This window comes from Schistocerca piceifrons, chromosome 3, assembly GCF_021461385.2.
Source record: "Schistocerca piceifrons isolate TAMUIC-IGC-003096 chromosome 3, iqSchPice1.1, whole genome shotgun sequence".
Classification (NCBI taxonomy): Eukaryota; Metazoa; Arthropoda; class Insecta; order Orthoptera; family Acrididae; genus Schistocerca; species Schistocerca piceifrons.
Window position 1 is genome coordinate 777415868 of NC_060140.1, and position 24249 is coordinate 777440116.

The 24249-nt window shown below is 45.1% G+C and overlaps 1 protein-coding gene across 1 annotated transcript in view; it reads left to right on the forward strand.

Moving 5' to 3' along the window:
- The first annotated feature begins 202 nt into the window (after positions 1-202).
- Positions 203-24249, forward strand: part of LOC124789053 (sialin-like) — a 93384-nt gene continuing 69337 nt past the window's right edge. Inside the window, exons 1-3 of the mRNA XM_047256344.1 lie at positions 203-215; positions 8031-8222; positions 14704-14915. Of these exons, the coding sequence (XP_047112300.1) occupies positions 203-215; positions 8031-8222; positions 14704-14915 (417 nt within the window). The remainder of the gene's footprint in view (positions 216-8030; positions 8223-14703; positions 14916-24249) is intronic.

Here is a 24249-nt window from a genome sequence, read left to right on the forward strand (position 1 = left end):
GCGCGGCTTAGCTTGATTTTGAACGTGCTGGAAAGATGGTAATCTTAAACGCCACTAAAAACTGCTTTGAACCGCTGGTATTTTATAAGAAAACCGGAATTCAATAAATGAGGAACATGAATATGACGACTGCAGCACTGAAGGATGATTTGATAGAGAAGAGGTTGATTGCTTGTATGGAGCTGTAGAATGTGAGACAGGAATGGACCAAGCAGGTTAGGTTATGAAGTTGGCTTTAATGCGAACAGTTGATGGTCAGGGAAAGATGGGTTCCGCAGCAGGCAAATGCCTAATGCTCGAAGTGCAGACGAAATAATACTCTCAGATGGGTCGTTGCCTAGTTCGGTCTTTAGTGTTGTCGTTGAGTGTGTTGACTGCTTGTGGAGTGCAGTCTCGTATGTGTGCTGTTAATGATGAAGATGAGAGGGAGCGGAGGGTGTGTACCAGCACTCTTCTGAAGCAGCACCGTCAGGCCTAAAGATCTCATTCGACATTCGTCTTATCATCATCTTTCTCACATGCTTTCACTCCCTGAGACACTACAGAGAGATCTGGAAGGTAGTTCAGCACATATACATAGTATGAAAAATTTTTCTACCAGTGGGATTCGAACTATCTGCTACCGAGTGTATCATCACCGCGTACTTTGTCAACGTAACATAGTTACCCTCTTATGAGAAATGGTGGTAATTACATCTTTAACGGGCATGTGGAGAAAATATTTGATCACCGCTTTAAGACAACACGAAGAGGAATGGGGGAAGTGCAAATGATTTAAAATTGCGTGCGTGATGATTTGCAAGATGTTTTCGGGCAAGGTAGAGGGAATGTATTGATGCTGGCTCGGCATCGTACAAATGTTTGAAATTTCGAGGGTAATAACGTCTTGCTACATCTGCATCTGTACTCGTCAAGCCAATTTGTGTTGTGTGGTGGTGGGTATTTCTGATACTAATATCATTTCGCCCTTTCCTGGGACTGTGCGGCTGGTCCCGGTGGAGGTTCGAGTCCTCCCTCGGGCATGGGTGTGTGTGTTTGTCCGTAGGATAATTTAGGTTAAGTAGTGTGTAAGCGTAGGGACTGATGACATTAGCAGTTAAGTCCCATAAGATTTCACACACATTTGAACATTTTTTTCTTCCTTTCCTGTCCGTTTCAAGATAGCACACGGAAAGAAGGACTGTCCTTCAGCATCAGTAATAATTGCTCCTATTTCCCAGTCATGATCATTTAGCGACATATAGGTGGGAGGAGCCCTGCTTCAGTCGCCAAAACACGCCTGTGTGGAGGAAACGTGGTGGAGCAAAGTTCCTGACCAACAGTTCGAGAAAAGAAGGCCATGTACTGACACCAGATTCCCCTATCCCTCCCCTTTATCCACAGAAATACGAACACTACAGTGTACAACCACTCACCATTGTCATCCACACGACACAGACACACACTTGAAACTGCAACAACACAACAGAGGAAGGCAATGGCAAACCACATCCACAAGGACCTTGCCTAGTACGCGATACAGATCCCTGGATCTGCTCCCCTACGCTCATTCCCCGACTGCTTTGACTTTTTTGAGATAGAAAAAGGAAAACATTAAAAATGCAAATTGGTCACAATGTCATATTCATAAAGGTATCGTCGGAAAATACGAAACTGTAAACTTTGGCGGCCGTTGGATGAATTTGTGGCAGTGCAGTGCAGTTTCACCGCGTAGCTGGGAAGCGCATGGCGTCTTCGCGAATTACTTACTTACTTACTTACTCGTTCGGCATCACAGAGGCATAATTTACAATATTCTTATCACTATATACTAAAAAAGAAAACAATATAATTCTACACTATATTAGATATGTTTTTGAGCCACTCTATGGCTGAGTCTATGTATGTCCATGAGTTCACCACCATAGCCATACACTTTGCACACCAGTAGATGGTCCATTGTCTGTATTTCACTGCACTCACATACAGCGCTGTCTGCCAGGCCCCACTTGTTCATCAGGTGTTTACATCTCCCAACACTCGTTCTGACCCGGTTTGGAGCTGTCCACACTCTTCTTGGTAGGTTGAAGCCATCAATCTTCTTTTTCGGATCGTGTACTAAATTTTTGTTCTTAAATTCACTTGCCGACCACACTTCGTTCCAGGCCGTTCTCGGCTCAAAGGCTTGTAGTTCTTCTGGATTTAAGCCTGTTTGTCGGTGTCAGATCTTGGTGGATAGGGAGGTCCGGGTTGTCTATAATTTTCCTGTAGGTTTTTAGGGCTAGCTGTGATCGCCTGATTTCTGGAGGCTCTATGTTCGCTAGTACAGGAAGCCATGCACAGGGGGTGGCCCTGAGTGTTACCGAGATTATTCACATTGTCTTCCTCAGCTGGACATCCACTTTAGATACGTGTGCACTTCTCCTCCAGACTGGTGAACAGTATTCAGCTACACTGTAGACAAGGGCTAGTGCTGAAGTTCTCAAAGTGCTCGCTCCACATCCCCATGTTGTTCCAGCCAGTTTCGAAAGGATAGCATTGCGGGATTTTAGTTTTTGCTTTGTGTCTTCGAGTCGTGAGCTGTACGTTAGGGTCCGGTCTAGTTTCACTCCCAAATATTTAGGCTTATCCTCATGTCTTATGCTTTGGCCATTCGAAGAGATCTGTAATTTTCTGTGTGTCTCTCTGTTGTTGAGGTGCATTATGGTGCTGGTTGTTTTGGTGGGGTTGGGAAGTAGGTGCCACTTGGAGTAATAGGTGTTCAAGACTTCAAGATCTGCATTCAGTGTTTCGTCGAGATCGTTGTAGTTTTTACTCTGATATGCGATGGCCAGGTCATCTGCATATGCAAATTTGCGTGATTTAGTTTCTGGCAAGTGCCGAATTGCATTCCATGAACTCAATTATGCAATAACAATGCCTCGCAGACAGGCGCATGAACAATGCACACAGATGTCATCATTTCAGAGACGATGTGTAGCTGGGCCCAAAGAAGCCGGTTGGAGTAATCGGTGAATAGCTCGACATTTGAATAGGAGCAATGCCATTATTCGACGATGTTGACCGGAATGGGCGAACCATGGCAAACACAGCGTCAAGAAGGAAGCAGTCGACCTAGAAAGACGACAGAAGTCCGGATTCTGCATTATCACCGATACGAAATGCAACGGGAGCTTCAGTGACCACAAGTCATAGGCGGTGCACAGAGAGGGAGCTGAGCTGACCCCGTACACCAATGAGCCGGTTTAAATTGGTGTCGGGCACATTCGGCCTGGAATCCCTTTGACTGAAATAGAAGTGTCTTCAGTGCCTTTGAACAGATATTCGATTATCAGCGAAGACGCGCCTGGAGACGCCCTGGGCAGTGGTGGGATACCAACCTGACACTCATCCACCACCCGGCCCAACAACAAGGTGAGATGACCTGGAGTTCCTTTTTTAAATTTTTTTTTAATAGCAGGATCCCTTTGGTTGTCATCCGTTTCACCCTTACAGCACAGCGGTACGGAGATGATATTCTACGCTCAGTTTTGTGGCCCTTCATGGCAATCCATCCTGGGCTTAAACTTCAGCAAAATAACGCCCGTTCGAACACGGCGAGAGTGTCTACTTCATGTCTTCGTGCTTGCCCAACCCTACATTGGCCCTCAGGGTCACCGGATCTCTCACCAATTGGGAACGTTTGAGCATTATGGGCAGGTCTGTCCAACCGGCTCGGGATTTTGTCGACCTATCGCGCCAATTGGACAGAATTTGGTACTATATCCTTCGGTAGCAAATGCAACAACTATCAATCAGTGCCAAACCGAATAACTGCTTATATAAGGGCCAGAAGTGGACGAACGCGTCATTGCCTTCCTCATCTTGTGAAGTTCTTTCTCTTGAATAAATCATCCAGTTTCTTTCTGAAATTGCAATCATTTGTTTGTTTGTACATGTAGATCACATCTACCGATTTACAACACATTCGGATAATTCCTTCGTGATGTGTCTTTTTTCCCTCTCTCTTAGAAAAGCCGACTCTTGATTGAAAATTAACTCTCGGAATTTCAACAGCAAATCTCTCCGTTATGCCAACTCTTCTGTTGAGCGTTTCTGTATCGCTATCGTGCTTACTAAAGAAACGTGTGATAACCTCGTCGCTCCTCTTTGGATCTAATCTATTAACCCTGCGAGATAAGCTTCCAAAATTGACGAATAGTACTCAAGAATAGGTCGAAAGAGTGTTTCATAAGCCACCGCATTCTTGCACGAGTTTCTTCAGGACTCTTCCAATCAATCTGCCATTTGCTTTTCCTACGACTAAATCTGAGTGGGCTTTCCATTTTTGGTCGCTCTGGACGGTTGCTCCCTGTTATTTTACATTTAGGACTCTTTTTCATGATTTACTGTCAATAGTGTATTTGCACACTATTGGGGCTTTCCTCGTGTTTCTACTCAGTACGTTACTTTCATTTACTCCAAGAGTTAACTGCATTCCCTGCACCAAGAGTCGATCCTTTGCAAATCATATTTTTTATAGACGGTAGTACCATCTGCCAACATCCTCAGGGAGCTTGCAACGTTATTCAACAGATCGTTTTTATATATTGTAGTTCATTAACAGTCAGGGCCCTGTCTCCATAGCGAAGCTTATGCTGTTATTTTTAGATCTGACGCTGTTGCCTGGTCAAGCACGACTACATATGGTCCTATACTCTGAAGTTCATTAAGCGAACAGTATCCATTGTATTCCGAAGTCAAGGAAAAAGCATCAACTTGCGTGCCTGTATCTACGGCCCTCTGTATCTCATGGACGAACGGAGCAACTTGAGTTTCTAAGATCTCTGTTGCGGCATCCATATGATTTCGGTGGAAGAGATCTTCGTTGTCCATAAAGGACAAAACACGAGAGAGTAAAACTTTCAATGCAATGAATAATATACATTGTCTGACAAAAAATGTGAAGCGCTCAGAAGTCATGGCCGGGTGTCAATGTAACTTCTTACACATATACGTACAGAAGCTATTCTCTGTGACAGGTAGAATAATCACCAGAGTGCTTTAGTGTTTTCGTGTTCAGTGTTGTTACTAGGTGTTTATAAGGGACGTGAACAGCGTCATATGAAGGGTGATCACTTTGAAGGACACGAAGGTGTCGCGTAACCGTGTGGGATAGCGTTATCAGCACTTGACAGAGTTTGAAAGGAACCTCAGTGTTGGTCTCCATTTCGAATGTGACAGTTGCCCATTGTTGTACTGCTCGGGAACGTGAGGGTAGACATAGTCGTCGTCAAGTTACTGGTCGATAAAGTCCAAGGAATAATCACTGTTCTGTGCACAAAGGACATTGAAACCCGTTCACATCAGCTCCTGTCACCCTGGAACATTGTTCAGAGACTAATAATAGTCGGGCTGGGGGATAACAGTCCCATGTGTAGGCTGCCGTTAACAGCACAACCCAAACAGGCTGCATTGGGAATGGTGTCATGACTGGGTAGCATTGACTTTTAATGAATGACAACGATTTGTGTTCACTGATGAATAGTGCTTCCGTACCACCCCGAATGACCATCATTGCCGAATATAATGGTGGCGGGAGAGGTCGCATTCTTCCAATGTTTTGACTACTCCTGCCGTCATGGCGTGGAGAGGTATCAGGTACGACTTCAAGTCGCGACTGGTAGTGACCGAGGGGCCGGCCGTTGTGGCCGAGCGGTTCTAGACACTTCAGTCCGGAATCGCGCTGCTGCTACGGTCGCTGGTTCGAATCCTGCCTCGGGCATGGATGTGTGTGATGTCCTTAGGTTAGTTAGGTTTAAGTAGTTCTAAGTCTAGGGGACTGATGACCTCAGATGTTAAGTCCCATAGTGCTCAGAGCCATTTGAATCATTTAAGTGACTGAGGGAACTCTGACGGCGTGACAGTACCGTGGTGTCACTTTTCAACAGGACAATGTCTACAACATGGCGTGTGTCTCTGAACTGTTTGCGCGCCCATTCCCATGGCCAGCGAGATTCGCACATCTGTGGGGCCACCTAGGACGTCAACTCCCCCCTTGCGCCAATATCCAGGATACCGAGGGAGAGTTACAATAGTTGTGGGCCAGCTTGCTCAGGAGAGGATGCAACGGCTTTATGATAAGCTTCCCATGCGAATCGTGTGTGTATCCAGGCCACAGGGTAGTGGAATTCAAACTGATAACTTGACTCGTACTATCAAGTTCTTTGTAAATGTGACTCGATTTTGTAATCTACATCTACATCTACATCCATACTCCGCAAGCCACCTGACGGTGTGTGGCGGAGGGTACCTTGAGTACCTCTATCGGTTCTCGCTTCTATTCCAGTCTCGTATTGTTCGTGGAAAGAAGGATTGTCGGTATGCTTCTGTGTGGGATCTAATCTCTCTGATTTTATCCTCATGGTCTCTTCGCGAGATATACGTAGGAGGGAACAATATACTGCTTGACTCCTCGGTGAAGGTATGTTCTCGAAACTTCAAGAAAAGCCCGTACCGAGCTACTGAGCGTCTCTCCTGCAGAGTCTTCCACTGGAGTTTATCTATCATCTCCGTAACGCTTTCGCGATTACTAAATGATCCTGTAACGAAGCGCGCTGCTCTCCGTTGGATCTTCTCTATCTCTTCTATCTATCTGGTACGGATCGCACACTGGTGAGCAATATTCAAGCAGTGGGCGAACATGCGTACTGTAACCTACTTCCTTTGTTTTCGGATTACGTTGCCTTAGGATTCTTCCAATGAATCTCAGTCTGGTATCTGCTTTACCAACAATCAACTTTATATGATCATTCCATTTTAAATCACTCCTAATGCGTACTCCCAGATAATTTATGGAATTAACTGCTTCCAGTTGCTGACCTGCTATTTTGTAGCTAAATGATAAGGGATGTATCTTTCTATGTATTCGCAGCACATTACACTTGTCTACATTGAGATTCAATTGCCATTCCCTGCACCATGCGTCAATTCGCTGCAGATCCTCCTGCATTTCAGTACAATTTTCCATTGTTACAACCTCTCGATATACCACAGCATCACCCGCAAAAAGCCTCAGTGAACTTCCGATGTCATCCACAAGGTCATTTATGTATATTGTGAATAGCAACGGTCCTATGGCACTCCCCTGCGGCACATCTGCAATCACTCTTACTTCGGAAGACTTCTCTCCATTGAGAATGACATGCTGCGTTCTGTTATCTAGGAACTCCTCAATCCAATCACACAATTGGTCTGATAGTCCATATGCTCTTATTTTGTTCATTAAATGACTTGGCGAACTGTATCGAACGCCTTGCGGAAGCCAAGAAACACGGCATCTACCTGTGAACCCGTGCCTATGGCCCTCTGAGTCTCGTGGACGAATAGCGCGAGCTGGGTTTCACACGACCGTCTTTTTCGAAACCCATTCTGATTCCTACAGAGTAGATTTCTAGTCTCCAGAAAAGTCATTATACTCGAACATAATACGCGTTCCAAAATTCTACAACTGATCGACGTTAGAGATATAGGTCTTTAGTTCTGCAAATCTGTTCGACGTCCCTTCTTGAAAACGGGGATGACCTGTGCCCTTTTCCAATCCTTTGGAACGCTACGCTCTTCTAGAGACCTACGGTACACCGCTGCAAGAAGGGGAGCAAGTTCCTTCGCGTACTCTGTGTAAAATCGAACTGGTATCCCATCAGGTCCTGCGGCCTTTCCTCTTCACTAAAGGAATCTTTGAACCTGTAAAGTTTCACTTCGTTTCCTCCTCCACATTTGGGTGCTTCACCTTTTTTGTCACGCAGTGTAATAAGACGGCGGTGTTTTCCCAAAGAGTACTTGAGTGGAACCTCCGGAGGCCTAAAGCATAGCCGAATTTTTTATCGGCTCTTTTAAGTCAGCAATCGTAGTGGAGGTGGTGGCCTCATCTTCCCTGTTATGGGACTGTACTTAAGTCTTGGGCCGGGTTCCGAATGTTTCAGCAGTGTTTCGTGGAGTGACAGAACGTTGTTTTAACGCTTATGTCGGTTAAAGTAGTGAGGCTCAGAGGGCCCTCGGTGCTATTTCAGAGGAGATTCTGCACCTGCTGCGTCACCGCAGCCGCACGAGGTGCACTCACTCGGCCGAGCGGATAAATGCAGGCGGCAGCGAAGCCACGTGGGGCAGGCGCGTCAGGACGCTGGCAACGCAGGAGGCAGTTAGCGCGCGCGAACGCAGCATGTCGGCGACCGCACCGCCAGCCAAGCCGCAGGACTGCGACGGTAAGCGTTAGCGGCGCCTACACACTGCACGGTGACCACACGCACTGTGCGTAGCCGCGCCCGGTGTGCAGGAGCGAGGTGTCGAGATACGTCGCTCTCAGGTGCAGCTTTGTCTTGGCCCTTCTAAAACGTTGCAGATATTATTTGTAACTGAAAATATGCCTAGGGAAAGTGAGCGAATGAGCTACGAATGTACGTTTCCCGACGTAGACGTTGCTCTCGTATTAGGTTGGTAGAAAATCCGAAGAAATTCTGGTCGTATGTAAAGTACACAAGCGGCAAGACGCAGTCAATAGCTTCGCTGCGCAGTGCCGATGGTACAGTTACCGACGACTGTGCCGCTAAAGCGGAGTTATTGAACGCTGTCTTCCGAAATTCCTTCACCAGGGAAGACGAATGGAATATTCCAGAATTTGAAACACGAACAGCTGCTAGCATGAGTTTCTTTGAAGTAGATACCTTAGGGGTTGCGAAGCAACTCAAATCGCTTGATATGGGCAAGTCTTCAGGTCCAGACTGTATACCGATTAGGTTCCTTACAGATTACGCTGATACAATAGCTCCCTACTTAGCAATCATATACAACCGCTCGCTCACAGATAGATCTGTACCTACAGATTGGAAAATTGCGCAGGTCGCACCAGTGTTTAAGAAGGGTAGTAGGAGTAATCCATCGAACTACAGACCTATATCATTGACATCGGTTTGCAGTAGGGTTTTAAAGCATATACTGTATTCAAACATTATGAATCACCTCGAAGGGAACGATCAACTGCCGGCCGCGATGGCCGAACGGTTCTAGGCGCTCACTCCGGAACCGCGAGACTGCTACGGTCGCAGGTTCGAATCCTGCCTCGGGCATGGATGTGTGTGATGTCCTTAGGTTAGTTAGGTTTAAGTAGTTCTAAGTTCTAGGGGACTCATGACCTCAGATGCTAAGTCCCATAGTGCTCAGAGTCATTTGAACCATTTGAACGATCTATTGATACGTAATCAGCATGGTTTCAGAAAACATCGTTCTTGTGCAACGCAGCTAGCTCTTAATTCGCACGAAGTAATGGCCGCTATCGACAGGGGATCTCAAGTTTATTCCGTATTTCTAGATTTCCGGAAAGCTTTTGACACCGTTCCTCACAAGCGACTTCTAATCATGCTGCGGGCCTATGGGCTATCGTCTCAGTTGTGCGACTGGATTTGTGATTTCCTGTCAGGAAGGTCGCAGTTCGTAGTAATAGACGGCCAATCATCGAGTAAAACTGAAGTGATATCAGGTGTTCCCCAGGGAAGCGTCCTGGGACCTCTGCTGTTCCTGATCTATATAAATGACCTGGGTGACAATCCGAGCAGTTCTCTTAGGTTGTTCGCACATGATGCTGTAATTTACCGTCTAGTAAGGCCATCCGAAGACCAGTATCAGTTGCAAAGCGATTCAGAAAAGATTGCTGTATGGTGTGGCAGGTGGCAGTTGACGCAAAATAACGAAAAGTGTGAGGTGATCCACATGAGTTCCAAAAGAAATCCGTTGGAATTCGATTACTCGATAAATAGTACAATTCTCAAGGCTGTCAATCAACTAAGTACCTGGGTGTTAAAATTACGAACAACTTCAGTTGGAAAGACCACATAGATAATATTGTGGGGAAGGCGAGCCAAGGGCTGCGTTTCATTGGCAGGACACTTAGAAGATGCAACAAGTCCACTAAAGAGACAGCTTACACTACACTCTTTCATCCTCTGTTAGAATATTGCTGCGCGGTGTGGGATCCTTACCAGGTGGTATTGACGGAGGACATCGAAAGGGTGCAAAAAAGGGCAACTCGTTTTGTATTATCACGTAATAGGGGAGAGAGTGTGGCAGACATGATACGCGAGTTGGGATGGAAGTCATTAAAGCAAAGACGTTTTTCGTCGCGGCGAGATCTATTTACGAAATTTCAGTCACCAACTTTCTCTTCCGAATGCGAAAATATTTTGTTGAGCCCAACCTGCATAGGTAGGAATGATCATCAAAATAAAATAAGAGAAATCAGAGCTCGAACAGAAAGGTTTAGATGTTCGTTTTTCAGCGCTCTATTCGGGAGTGGAATGGTAGAGAGATAGTATGATTGTGGTTCGGTGAACCCTCTGCCAAGCACTTAAATGTGAATTACAGAGTAGTCATGTCGATGTAGATGTAGAAGGACACGTTAAGCACTGTGTGCTTCTGGTCTACCTCTACTACATGTACATATTAACTCAGCATGCAACTTTACTGCGTATGTCAGAGAGTAAGCACCTTTCCAGTTCCGTTCTCGAATGATGCGTGATCCATATAATTTCTTTGATTTTTCCTGCCATGTTTATATCGCGAGATGTACGATGGAGGAAGGAACATGTTCGCTGACTCAGAATGTTATCAGTAAATCTCTCCGTGACGTACAACGCCTCTCTTGCAGCGGCTACCGTTTGAGCTCTTTGACTATCTCCGTAACACTCTCTCGCGTACTAAATGAACCCACCTATTAACTTTACATGCTACGGGTCCTAGACTCACGAGTAACACTCAAGGGTCTACCGAATGAGTGATTCATAAGCTGTTCTTCCGAAGGAGAATGCATTTCCTTGTGATCCTTCCAATAAATTCCAAATTGGCGTCTAATTTTCTGGACCTAGGTTTATATGGTCGTCCACTTTAGGTTTCTCTGGAGGAGTGTTTTTGATTGTTTTACTGTTGTCACTGTTTCTGTCCACGGCATAACATAAGGAATGGACAACTCTCAGAGAGTTGGAGCCGGATGGGAGTAGGAAATTGGCAGTGACCTTATCAAAAGCATTGTCCCAACATTTGCCTTGGCGTTTTAGTAAAATCACTGATAACCTAAGTATGGGCCACCAAACGATAATTCTAACTACTGCCCTCCAGAATTCATTGATCTTCTGCCGACTAACGTGAACGGAAGAGTCAATGTTTATGGTTGAAGTATGTAATTACTTCATTCCACTGATTTATACATAATTTTGATAAATCGATATTGGTGTTTTCTGCATTGTATTGAAGTGTGAGAAGGTAACTGAATTGACTGACTACCCTCTAGACATTAGTGCAAGGTTTGAGCGACCTCTTAATTATCTGTAAAAAGTTGCCAATTATTTACTGATACTGCAGAAATACTTACGAGCTTAAGCCTTTAAGTGAACGCCAGATCACAGCGTAGAATGCCGAAGGTGTATCAATAAGAGTTGAAAGTATTGGTAATGAGAATAGATCAACAGTTGGGATCGGCAGCTTTATTTCCTGAATTAAACTAACGCAACGCATGCCTTGTAGATTAAGGATAAAAGTAAAGCTCGAATATTGGTTTGAACGCCATAGAGCATTCCTAGGTATCCTCCAGTGGGAGGCGGTATGTCCTTCCCGTCCCATGACTGAACTGACATACCCAGTTATTTGAGGTCCCACGGTTTTACGTGAACCGTAACCACATTCGTAATTAAGCATTTTTGATGTTAAGAAATCATTTGATACAGCTGAAAGAAGTTGTACTTGAGAGAAAAAAACTCTCGGGACAGACTGTGGAGTGAATACCAGACATTTTAATCTTTAGTCTGATATTTACTTCCGATCCCCAAACTCTAAAACAACTTTGGTGGAACAGTTAGTGTACTCCCAGCAAAAACGTGTCCTTAGATATTTGCTTTTAAAGTGTTACTCTTGGCATGGATGCAGAATTGAAATTAGCGACAATAGGTCAACCGTAATTTCACAAAATAGCCGAGGGGCAGTCGGTATTATTATTATTGATGATGTTATTGTGGTTTTCAGTCCGAACACTGGTTTCATGCAGCTCTTTACCATAATATGTTCTCTGCAAACCACTTCATCTCTGCATAACTACTACAACCTACATTCTTCTGAATCTTCTTAATAAGTGGAGTCTTGCTCTCCTTCTACTATTGTTACCCGCCATCCCCCCCCACCACCATCACCCCCACGCCAAATTTCCAAATTTCCCTCAGTTACTAAACTGACGATTCGTTCAACACCCAACCTTGATCTATCCAAAAATCGATCGCTTCTTATAGTCAAGATGTGCCATAAATTCCTTTTTTCCCCGTTAGGCTCAATGCCAAATGGTTCAAATGGCTCTGAGCACTATGGGACTTAACATCTTAGGTCATCAGTCCCCTAGAACTTAGAACTACTTAAACCTAACCAACCTAAGGACATCACACACATCCATGCCCGAGGCAGGATTCGAACCTGCGACCGTAGCAGTCCCGCGGTTCTGGACTGCAGCGCCTAGAGCCGCACGGCCACCGCAGCCGGCGGCTCAATGCCTCTTGATTATTTATCTCACGTACTCACCTAATCTTCAGTATTCCTCGGTAGCACCAAATTTCAAAAGACTCCATCCTCTTCTTGTCTGCACTGTTTACCGACCACTTTTTACTTCTGTACAAGATCATACTCCAGACAAATAACTTCATAAAAGACTTTGTAACCCTTAAATCTATATTCGGTTTTTTTCAGAAGTGTTGTTCTAGCTACTGCCAGTCTGCATTTACATTTTGTATACCCCCGGCAAAATTTAATTGGCGGATTCCGCGTCAAATTTGTTATCCGTGCAGCAGACGCAGAAAAAAAATAGTCTGCTATGAGGCAACTGTATTTTCACAAAGTAATTAAGGCGTAGTCAATGTTTTATTATTATTATATTATAATTATTGTTATTGTCGTCATCGTTTCATGTCTTTCCATAATTCTGACAGTCTGTTAATTTGTTATTGCTCTGCTGTTTCTCCTGTTTGCAATTAAACCCCGCTTATTGTTACTAAATGAACTTCTGATGTCTTATGATCCTTGTGTAATCCATTATAACAACTTAATACACACACATAAAAAAAAGTTTTGATCACCCCGGTTCCCATGACTCCTGAAGGCAGACGTTGACTATGGATATTGCATCACATACAAAGTCCCTTTGACTGTTTAGAGATGTCACTAAACCCGCCCAAAGATGTAAACAACCATGCTTGAGCAGCGCCTATTAAAGGAGGGGGTCCGACAGCCCATCAGTTCCAGTCATTCCACCGGGAAGAAAGTATACAGCTCCTTTTGTCTATAGTTCAACCATGCCTAGACGGTCAATACCGCGGTTCGATCGCGTTGTTACTTAGGGCCAGGAAGGGCTCTCAACAAGGGAAGTGTCCAGGCGTCTTGGAGTGAACCAAAGCGATATTTTTTGGACATGGAGGAGATACAGAGAGACAGGAACTGTCGATGACATGCCTCGCTCAGGCCGCCCAAGGACTACTACTGCAGTGAATGATCGCTACCTACGGATTATGGCTCAGAGGAATCGTCACAGCAACGCCACCATGCTGAATAATGCTTTTCGTGCAGCCACAGCACGTCGTGTTAGGACTCAAACTGTGCATAATAAGCTGCTTGATGAGCCACTTTACTCCTGATGTCCATGCCAATGTCCATCTTTGCAGCCACGACACCAGGCTGCGCGGTACAGATGGGCCCAACAACATGCCGAATGGACCGCTCAGGATTGGCATCACGTTCTCTTCACCGATAAGTGCCGCATACGCCTTCAACCACACAATCGTTCTAGACGTATTTGGAGGCAACACGGTCCGGCTGAACGCCTTAGACACACTTTCCAGCGAGTGCATCAAGGTGGAGTTTCCTTGCTGTTCTGGGGTGGCATTATATGAGGCTGACGTACGCCGCTGGTGGTCATGGAAGGCGCCGTAACTGCTGTACGATACGTGAATGCCATCCTCCAACCGATAGTGCAACCATATCGGCAGCATATTGACGAGGCATTCGTCCTCATGGACGACAATTTGCGCCCCCATCGTGCACATCTTGTGAATGTCTCCCTTGAGGAAAATATCGCTCGACTAGTGTGGCCAGCATGTTCTCCAGACATGAACCCTATCGAACATGCCTGGGATAGGTTGAAAAGGACTGTTTATGGACAACGTGACATACCAACCACTCTGAGGGATCTACGCCGAATCGCCGTTGAGGAGTGGGACAATTTGGACTAACAGTGCCTTGATGAATTTGTGGACGAATACGGGTATGCATCAGTGCAAGAGGACGTGCTACTGGCTATTAGAGGTACCGCTGTGTACAGCAATCTGGAGCACCTCTGAAGGTGTCACTGTGTGGTGGTACAACATGCAATGTGTAGTTTTCATGAGCAAGAAAAAGGACGGAACTGATGTTTATATTGATCTCTATTCCAATTTTCTGCACAAGTTCCGGAACTCTCGGAACTGAGGTGATGCAAAACTTTTTTTGATGTGTGTATATAACCATTTACAGTTGTTGCTCTGGGGAGACGGGGTTAGACCGAACGACAAAGTGGATATGACTGCGAATTGAGCAGACACCTAACAAATTTAGAGTTTAAGGCATCAAAATACTTAGCTCCCGCCTTGCAAAGTTGTGGTCTCGGGCGTCACTGCATGATGTTCACAGGGTGCTGGAAGACGCGCTACACTGTGCTGCTGTTAAATCTTCTGGGGCTGGCCGTCAGCTACGCGACTCGCGTCAACTTGTCAATGGCCATTGTGGACATGGTCAACAACACAGCGCTGCTCGAGCACTACACCGCCACCGGCGTCGATGTCGCCGCTGTCGACGACTCCTGTCCGAGAGAGGTGGTCCCTGCGGCCTCAGCCGCTAGAAAGGTACGATGCTGCCTGCAAGACAGTGGGGTAATTCTCCTCTCCACTCTGCATGGTTTTAGGAATGCAGTACGACGTCGAACATACTCTATCACATCTTTCTTTACATTTCTTGCTTTATTTTCTCACGGTACTGTAATAATAAAGTTATTTCCAGTTGCTTCTTGCAAAATTGCGTCCAGAATTATTTTGTTTTATTTTCTAATGGAAATATGACAGATATTCCCAGTTGCAACTCGCAATGATCTTGTCCGTGATTAAATCTTTGTATTACAAAAATTTGTTTGTCAACATACATTACTTACCTATTTTAAGTCATCGACGATTTGTTACAATTTTTTTCTTTTATTAAAAGAAAGAATTTTTCAGAATTATATAATCAGACGATTTGAGAGCATATTGTATGTGGTGGAGCACGTCATTTTATTAAATGGTTCAGATGGCTCTGAGCACTATGGGACTTAACATCTGAGGTCATCAGTCTCCTAGAACTTAGAACTACTTAAACCTAACTAACCTGAGGACATCACATACATCCATGCCCGAGGCAGAATTCGAACCTGCGACTGTAGCGGTCGCGCGGTTCCACATTGAAGCGCCTAGAACCGCTCGGACACAGCGGCCGGATTTAATTAAATGAGCCGATGTTTGCGAACCTCTGAAAGGTATGATATCAGTCACAATATCATTAACAGTGTTAACAATAACTTCATAGCTGAGTGTTCTCCATAATTAATGGCTTCAAAGTTTAGTTAAATCCTCATCTTCTCCCAGTCGCAGTGAAAAGAGTCATATTGCATTTAAAAGTGAGACACAGAACAGACGTTTGTCACTTAACTCAGCACATTCGTCCCGTTTACATGAGGCACCCAAAACTGGATTTCGTAAACCGATTTTCCAAAACCGCTTCTGAGTGTTCATGTAAACACTTCAAAATCGATTCTGGAAATCCACTCCTAGTAACGGGTTTTCCAATTCCGTAATCGATTTTCACTTCCATGTAAACACAAGCGGTACTGAAATGTGCTTGGGTTGTCAAATTAAGTTCAAATGGTTCAAAGGGCTCTGAGCACTATGGGACTTAACTTCTGAGGTCAACAGTCCCATAGAACTTAGAACTACTTAAACCTATCTAACCTAAGGACATCACACACATCCATGCCCGAGGCAGGTTTCGAACCTGCAACCGTAGTGGTCGCGCGGTTCCAAACTGTAGCGCGTAGAACCGCTCGGCCACCCCAGCCGCTCAATATAAGTCTTGTTTTTAGCATATTCTGTTAATATGGACTTGTTGTGCAACTAAGGAGAAGTAGAAATATTAGAATGAGCATAGAGCTGCCTACCTGTAATGATTAAGTGAAGAGAAATAACGATTGTGTTGACTGTGTCTGAAACTGGATCAGCTGTTTTCCAGGCTCATATTTAACCGGGGTAGCGAATCCGCTTCAGACCTTAACGTGTAAAAGCGACAGCGAAAAACTGTTTCCCAAATTCGGTTTTCGTCTTCCGGAAGATGTGTGAATGTAAACATAGTGATTGTCTTCCAGTTCGGTGATATGCAACTTTAAGCGGCAACCCTTGATTGCCAAATGCTACTGATGATATTTTATTGCAGTGACAGGATTCAAACGGGATGCGTCCGGCACGCACGACACGCGCTGACGTGCCTCGCCACTTCGGCTGTTGTACTACTTAGTGTTAGTAATATTAATACGTTTGATGAAGCAAGGTAAAGCATCGAATATCCGCTTTTGTTCTGATGACACGCGGTGTTATGGTCATCATGACACGACAAATGGTTCGAAAATCCATGCTGGTTGATGACGATTCGTCGGATCCTCATGTGTCATGGAAATTGACCAAACTGAGCACGTACCTAACAGCAGCATGCAATAATGATTAATATATTAGGGCAATAGTTTGGATGCACAGTAAGAACTTCTTTTCACTGCACTGTAATCGAACTAATATAATTCTAGACTGATGTAAGGGTAAATTTTCTTGCTGCACTTTCTGGGCTCCAACAGGGTCCGCTTGATGAGCAACGCAGAGGTTGAGACACAATCGGGAGATGTACGGATTAGACCCTGTTCCAGACATCTAGTTTCTTTGGCGTCGCTAAATCTTATTGGTGTGCAAAACTTAAGGACGAAAGTGATTTTCGCATGAAGTGTGACTGCCAAGTAACATAGCTCGTTACATAGAAAGCACTGCTACAGTACACTATTGTACAGAATGTAACCGAAAGAAATTCGCAATAAAAGGACAGAAATAACACTTTTATTCAAAGTCAGTAATTAAACTGAAGTAATCGCAATCCATGATGGTCCCCTGGACATTACAAAAGGTGGGACACGGTTCTTGACAGGGTGTGTGATCACCATAGAGAACAGTGCATTCTCTGCAGCGTTTTCCCACACTGACCACGAGGCTGGTAATGAGTTCTCTTGTTAGGGTGTTCCATTCCTTCACCAGCTCGGCTGACACCTGGTGGAAGGTCTTTGGTGCAAGTGGACGCTTTGCAGTACGTCTCCCCAAAGCAACCCACACGTGTTCGATGGGATTTAGGTCGGGGGAACGGGCAGAGCAGTCCATTCCCCGAATATCCTCTCGTTCCAGGAGCTCCTCCACCTGCGCTGGCAGATGCGGTCGGAGGTTGTCATCCGTAAAAATGAAGTCAGGGACGAGAGCACCCCAGAAAAGACGTGCATGGTGAAGGAGTACAGTGTCACAATAACACTGACCGATGCATATATCGTGTTCAAAGATGTAGAGGTCAGTACGCCCATACAACAGTATGCCTCCCAACACCACATCACCTGGACCACCAAAACGATCGTGTTCGACAGTGCTGGACGTACCCTGTGATAGCGAAAGGTGGGAACAAATAATGCACCCAGGAAGATTATCGAACATTCAGCTTTAGTGGTCCAGATGTTACGGTGCGGAGAGCAATTCTCAACCGCACTGTTGTATGAATGGAACGCCTTAACACGAGAACCCACAACCAACCTCGTGATCAGTGTGGGAACACGCTTCTGAGCATGTACTACTGTCTGTGATGACCACACACCTTATTAAGAACCATGTTCCACCTTTTTTAATTTCCAGGGAACCATAATGAATTGCGGTGAATTCAGTACAACTATTGTTTCTGGATAAAACTGTCATTTCCGTTCGTCTTACTGTCTATTTCTTTCAGTTATCTTCTGTACCATACTGTAGCAGTTCTTTCTACGTATGGCCCAAGTTTCAACGAGCTATGTTACTTGGCAGCAGTCCGCGCCGGATAGCTGGGTGGTATGCCGGCACGGTAACTCAGCGTGTTCGGTCAGAGAGTTAACTGCCCTCTGTAATAATAATAAAAAAAACTGAGTTAATGGATCAACCACGAACTGAAACGGATGTCTTGCGACGTCCGCACCGAACGGATAGAACGAACGAAAACGAAGAAAATGAGGTTAGGAAAAAAAAGTGGTCAGCGCGACATGCTGTCAATCCCAAGGGCCCGGGTTCGATTCCCGGCTGGGTCGGAGATTTTCTCCCCTCAGGGACTGGGTGTTGTGTTGTAATAATCATCATCATTTCATCCCCGAAGTGACGTCAAATCGAAAGACTTGCACCCGGCGAACGGTCTACCCGACGGGAGGCCCTAGTCACACGACATTTTTTATTTGGCAGCAACACATCATGTGAAAGTTATTTCGTCCTTAAGTTTTGCATACCGTGTTTTTTTAAACATACGCCTCCAAATCTACCGCATGTCTCCCTACGGTGTGTGGTGGACTGTCTATTTCTTCCCTCTCTCTCGTCCAGTTAAGTGTAAACGCTCCAGTGTTAATGATATCTGTGTATATTTGCATTTTAATTGTGTGTTGCGTTTCAGAATCTAAATGGAGTGTTGCTTACTTTTTAAAAATGATACTCATGCATGCCACCATCCAAATATTTTGTCGATAATTCGTTGGTCGAATTCGATGAGGAACTGACTCCACCGCAGGTGTATCGAGCTAACATCAAGGGTCTTGCTTGGTCGGCAGCAATAAAGAACATAATATGCTCTGAACAGAGTACTATGCCAATAAAACACATACAGTTGTCTCTCATGGCGAGAACTACAGATCTACCGAAGAGGAAACACAGCGTTTACTATAAATTAATTGAAAAGTCCTAGCTCTCAGAGAATATCTGCAAATTGTCCTGATTTGTCCAACTTCTCCATTTTTGAAAACATGGTAAATGATACTGGAACTTCTTCAATTTCCTTCCGTTGTTTGTTTATATTTATTACCTGTATGGTTCTTTAAAAATTTTATTAATTGATCAATTAGAATTCGATTAGTTGTATTAGTGGCAGGAAAATCAACAATCTACACTTTGCTAAGGATACTACCTTCATAGCAGAAAGGGAGGAAGAACTTAGTGATGGAAATGCCTTGTGGCTAGGGCCTCCCGTCGGGTAGACCGTTCGCCTGGTGCAAGTCTTTCGAGTTGACGCCACTTCGGCGACTTGTGTGTCGATTGGGATGAAATGATGATGATAAGGACAACACACCACCCAGTCCCTGAGCGGGGAAAATCTCCGACTCAGTCGGGAATAGAACCTGGGCCGTTAGGTATGACATTCCGTCGCGCTGACCGCTCAGCCACGAGTGACGGACAACTTAATGATTTGTTCCCCAGAGTGAAGAGTACTAGTTACAGTTTGGATCTAGAGATCAACATGAAAAGACCCAAACTGATGGTTACTGATCGACAAGGATTCTTAAAGGATCAGGAGGTAGTGAATGCTTGTGTGTATCTGGTATCTCTGCTCAATGACGCAGAAAAGTGTGAAAAAGAAATACGAGGGGCGTCCCGTAGTAATGCAATACATTCTTTTTCTGAAAGCAGGTGGCTTTATTTACGATTCTAGTACACCATATTATCCCCTAATCTTTTGGGTACAAAACCCTCTTTTTCAACATAATCTCCGCTTAATGTGACGGCCTTACTCTACCTTCTGCGAGGGCCTGTATGCCCTCTTGGTATTACTCTAGTGGTAGACGTCGGACCGAACGTCTTGCTGCATGAATAACCTCCCCATCATTCATTCACGTACTGCTTCGTACGGAATGTATCCTTCACTGGAGCAAACTGATGGAAGATGCGAGATCCGGGCTGTGCAAAGTGGATGAGGGAGAACAGTTCAATGAAGATTTGTGTGCTCCTCTCTGGTGTGCAGACTTGTGTGAGGCTCTGCGCTGTCATCGAGAAGAAGTTCGTTTGCAGTTTTGTGGAGATGAACACACTGCAGGATTCACAACCGTGTGCGACCGGCCAGCACGCGGGAGATCGGACAGCTTTGCGTGACCGTGTTGCGATGCTGGCAGACGCCTCGTCCAACGACTCATTGCACTTTTATTCACTGTCAGGTCTCCGTAGATATTCTGCAAGCACCTATGACTATCTGCCTTGCTCTGGTTTTCCGCCAAGATAAACACAATGACAGATCTCTGCTTGGAACGCACCTCCGTTACGGACGCCATTTTAAAGGCTACGTATAGCACCACCACCTATCGGAACTTCATGAAACTATAGGGACTGAAGCGGGAATATTCCACGATGTCCCACAACAAATTCTGCATTTTCTTCAACAGATATTGGCCGAGGAAAAAATGTGTTGCAATAGGTACTGAATGCCCCCCGTAAAACAACGAATCATCGTTGTTCGAACAGCAGCGGTTAAACTCACTAAGATATGGCAGAGCCAGCTAATATTCAAAACAACGGGAATGTTCTTGTTGGAATCATTGGTTTTCCCAGCGTTCCTGTATGGCTGCGAGACTGTGATCCTTGAGCATCATGCACTCCGGCTCTCATTCCGTGTACGCCTCCCGTCCCCCATGCGGATCCTCTATGACCTCATTCCTTTCCCCCATCTTCTCCTGTTCCTTGAACATATCTACATACTATACACCTCCCGCCGCCTTGAACCCCCTCACCCCCTGGTTGCTCCTCTCCTCTCCCGTCCCCGCCCCCTGCCACGTCTTCACTGTTGTGTCCCCCCTACCCTCCATCTCTACACCCTTCATCTCCTTTCCCAAGGAGGCTTCCATCAACTCCCCCTCCCAGATGATGCCCTCTCTCCCCCCATCTATCCCTCCTATCAACTGTGATCCTCACCCCCCCTCCTTTCCTCTGTCCTTTCCCTGGGCTCCCTCTTCCCCCCCTTCCATCCTGTTTTCTCCCCACCAAACCTCTCCCTACCTCCCTTCTCCCCCCCTCGAGTTCTTTTGTATTCCCCTCCTCTGCCTTCCCCACTCCCTGTCGCGTCTGCCCAGCACCCCCCCCCCCCTTCTGGGTCCTCATCCTCCATCGGCTCCTTTCCCGCCTCGCCCCTTCGCTTTTCCTCTCCTTCCCCACCTTTTTATTTTCCCATCATCTGTCCAGTTTCCCCCCACCTGCTCTCGGCTGTGGTGTGTCACATTTGCTACCTTTTTAGTGCAGTGTCCCATTGATTGTTCAGTGTTGATCGTCTTTCTCGTGTTGCAAACAGAAACCATGCTGTCGCTGGGTGTGAATTTTATGTCTTTTGCAAACAGAAACCAGACCGTCGCCGTGTTTTTTAATTGTCTGTCTATTGTGTTACCTGTCTGCTTCGTATGTATTTTATTAGCATCATCATCCCTTTGTTCTATGTTTTAAGTTCCACGACTTTTTTTCGCCGTGTTACTATTTAATTCTCCGATTATATTGCCTGTTTTTATTATTTATTCTCTTCATCTTTTTAACAAAGTCTGTAGGCTGAAGAGCAGCATACTACGCTGCTGCCAGCCCGCCCTCTTCGGAGGGGGGGGGGGGGAGGGGGGGGGGGAATCGAAATTCAATAAAGAAAAAATAAACCTGGACTGTGAAAGCTATTGACATGCTGAACTGATGCCTTCGAGATTTGGTATTGGCGGAAGATGTTACAGGTGCCATGAGCAGAAAGAAGAATCAATGCTTCCATTACAGAAAAACTTTACAACACGAGAACTTTACTTCTCGTGACAATCAAAGATACTTCCAGTTCACTGAGCAAATTTTGAGAAGAGACGAGGATAATTTAGAAAAGACCATCTTGCAAGGCAAAATCGAAGGCAGAATATCACAAGGAAGAGGAACTTGTATATCAGGCATAGGCAGACACTGCTGACGCAATGGCCAGTTTACGTACTTAACGCAAGCTCGCGGGCCACCTCGTCACGTGACACGACAGCAGCGCTGCTAGCGTATGAAGTCAAAGCTATAGCGTCCGTGACGTTGTTGTTTATGGGATAACTCACCCATATGAATGGCACCCCTTTCCCGACACGCCGCGCTAACGAATTATGCCTCAAAACACGCGTTTTTGACGGTATATTTGTTTTACTTTCACTCCGTCTTCAGAAGTTTCATTAATTTACGCGTCGTTCACATTGTTTCTTTCAATTTTAAACATTTTTTTGGCTGTGAGCTAGCAACCGTGGATGTATATACAAGACGTATATACAGCCACTTCGGTTGCACAAAATTATGTCAATTCATCACGGTTTCGATTGCACTAGGGCAATCTTCATCACAATAAAAAGTTGCCTGGAATTCATGTAATCGCACCATGGTTTTGCTCAGACGTTTAAAACGTGGCGTGATTACATGTATTCCACGTAACTTTTTATGCTGATGGAGATGACACTAGAGCAATCTTCATCAGAACAGTCCGCCTGCTTAGGTGAGTAGCGTGTTCGGTCAGATGGTTAGCTGCCCTCTGTAATGAAAAAACTGAGCTCATAGATCAACGATGAACTTGAACAAGAGTCATTGGACGCCCGCCCCGAACAAATGTGACGAAAAATAACGAACGAAACGAGATAAAAAAAAAAAGAAAAGCTGAGTGGTTACGTGCTTGCCTCCCATGCAGGAGGCCGGGGTTCGATTCCCGGCCGGGTTGGAGATTTTCTCTGCTCGTGGACTCTCTGTTGTGTTGTCCTCATCATCATTCCATTCTCATCACCGGAACGCGAGGCGCAATGTCGCATCGACTCTAAGACTCGCACTCGGCGGCCGAACTTCACCGGATGGGGCCTCCCGGCCGGCAATGCGGTACCATCATTTCACTTTTTTCATCAGAATAAAAAGTTACATGAAATACATATAATTTTGCTCAGACGTTTTAAAACACGGTGTGATTACATGTATTCCATGTAACTTTTTATTCTGATGATTTCACTTGTATAGTCGAAATCGTGGTCAATTGACAGAATTTTGTGCAACCGAAGTGGCTGTATATACGTCTTGTAATTGTTTCTTTACTTACGACGTTTTGCAGCAGTACCTTAAATGCTTCCGTTGCAAAATTCTGCAACGCCGTTAGTTAAGAAACAGTCTCCATTTCAGATGGTTATGATGCTAAAAATTCATCGATAAACTTACTTGTGAGAGCTCGGTTTTTTGTCAGTCGTAGCACACCTTCAGCAAAAGACTTTATCGATTTGGCAATTTTTCTATTCACTATAAAACTAACTTTAATTGAACTGTCACACTGTGTCCCCGGTTGTGGAAACATATGCTACTGCTTGTCCAAATGGGAAATTAATACTTTAATTTTGTCTTCCCGCAATTGTCCTCTAAGCTGTTGCTGAGCAATGTGTTTCATAGAAAAGTGCCTTTTCACGTTATATTTTTTCACAGTAGATAGTGATTCAGTACACAACAGTCAAAGAAGTTTATCTTTCTAGACGGTAAAGAAGTAATCCACCGTCCGTTTCTCCTCGAACTGGCGACATACAGCAGCTACTTTTCTCTTCTTATTGCCAGACTTCTTGCGAATAAAGTCAGCAAAGATAAACGGAAACACAAGAAATTAACAACCAACTAGCACAGAACTTTACACGAGAACCAACCGATAACCAGTTTGTTCACCAAGTTATTGTCCATGCTGCCGCTGTTCAAATCGGCACAATTGCGAATAGTCGATAATTTTCGTGGCACTGTCGCCTACTACCAACGTCTGAAATCCATCAGTGTGTAGCTGAGACGTAGGCAGTAGGCAGTAAATAAGGTTTGTGTGTGTGTATGTGTTGTTAGCACTGACCTAAGAGGCGAAAATACTTCCCGTACCCTTCAAAGTAGTGTGCTTTTTCCATCATTCTCCGCATGCACATATAAACATGGTCTGTAATTTCGCGCTCAGACTGGAACGTGTTTCTCTTTGTTGTTCAGATCCCATGGCGGCGAAATAGCACTGCGCATGCGCAAATTAATAAAAACCTTCAATTCTCTGTGTCATGAGCTGCAAACCCGAGGCGAGCCGAGCGTCGGCGGAAATATGGAAAAC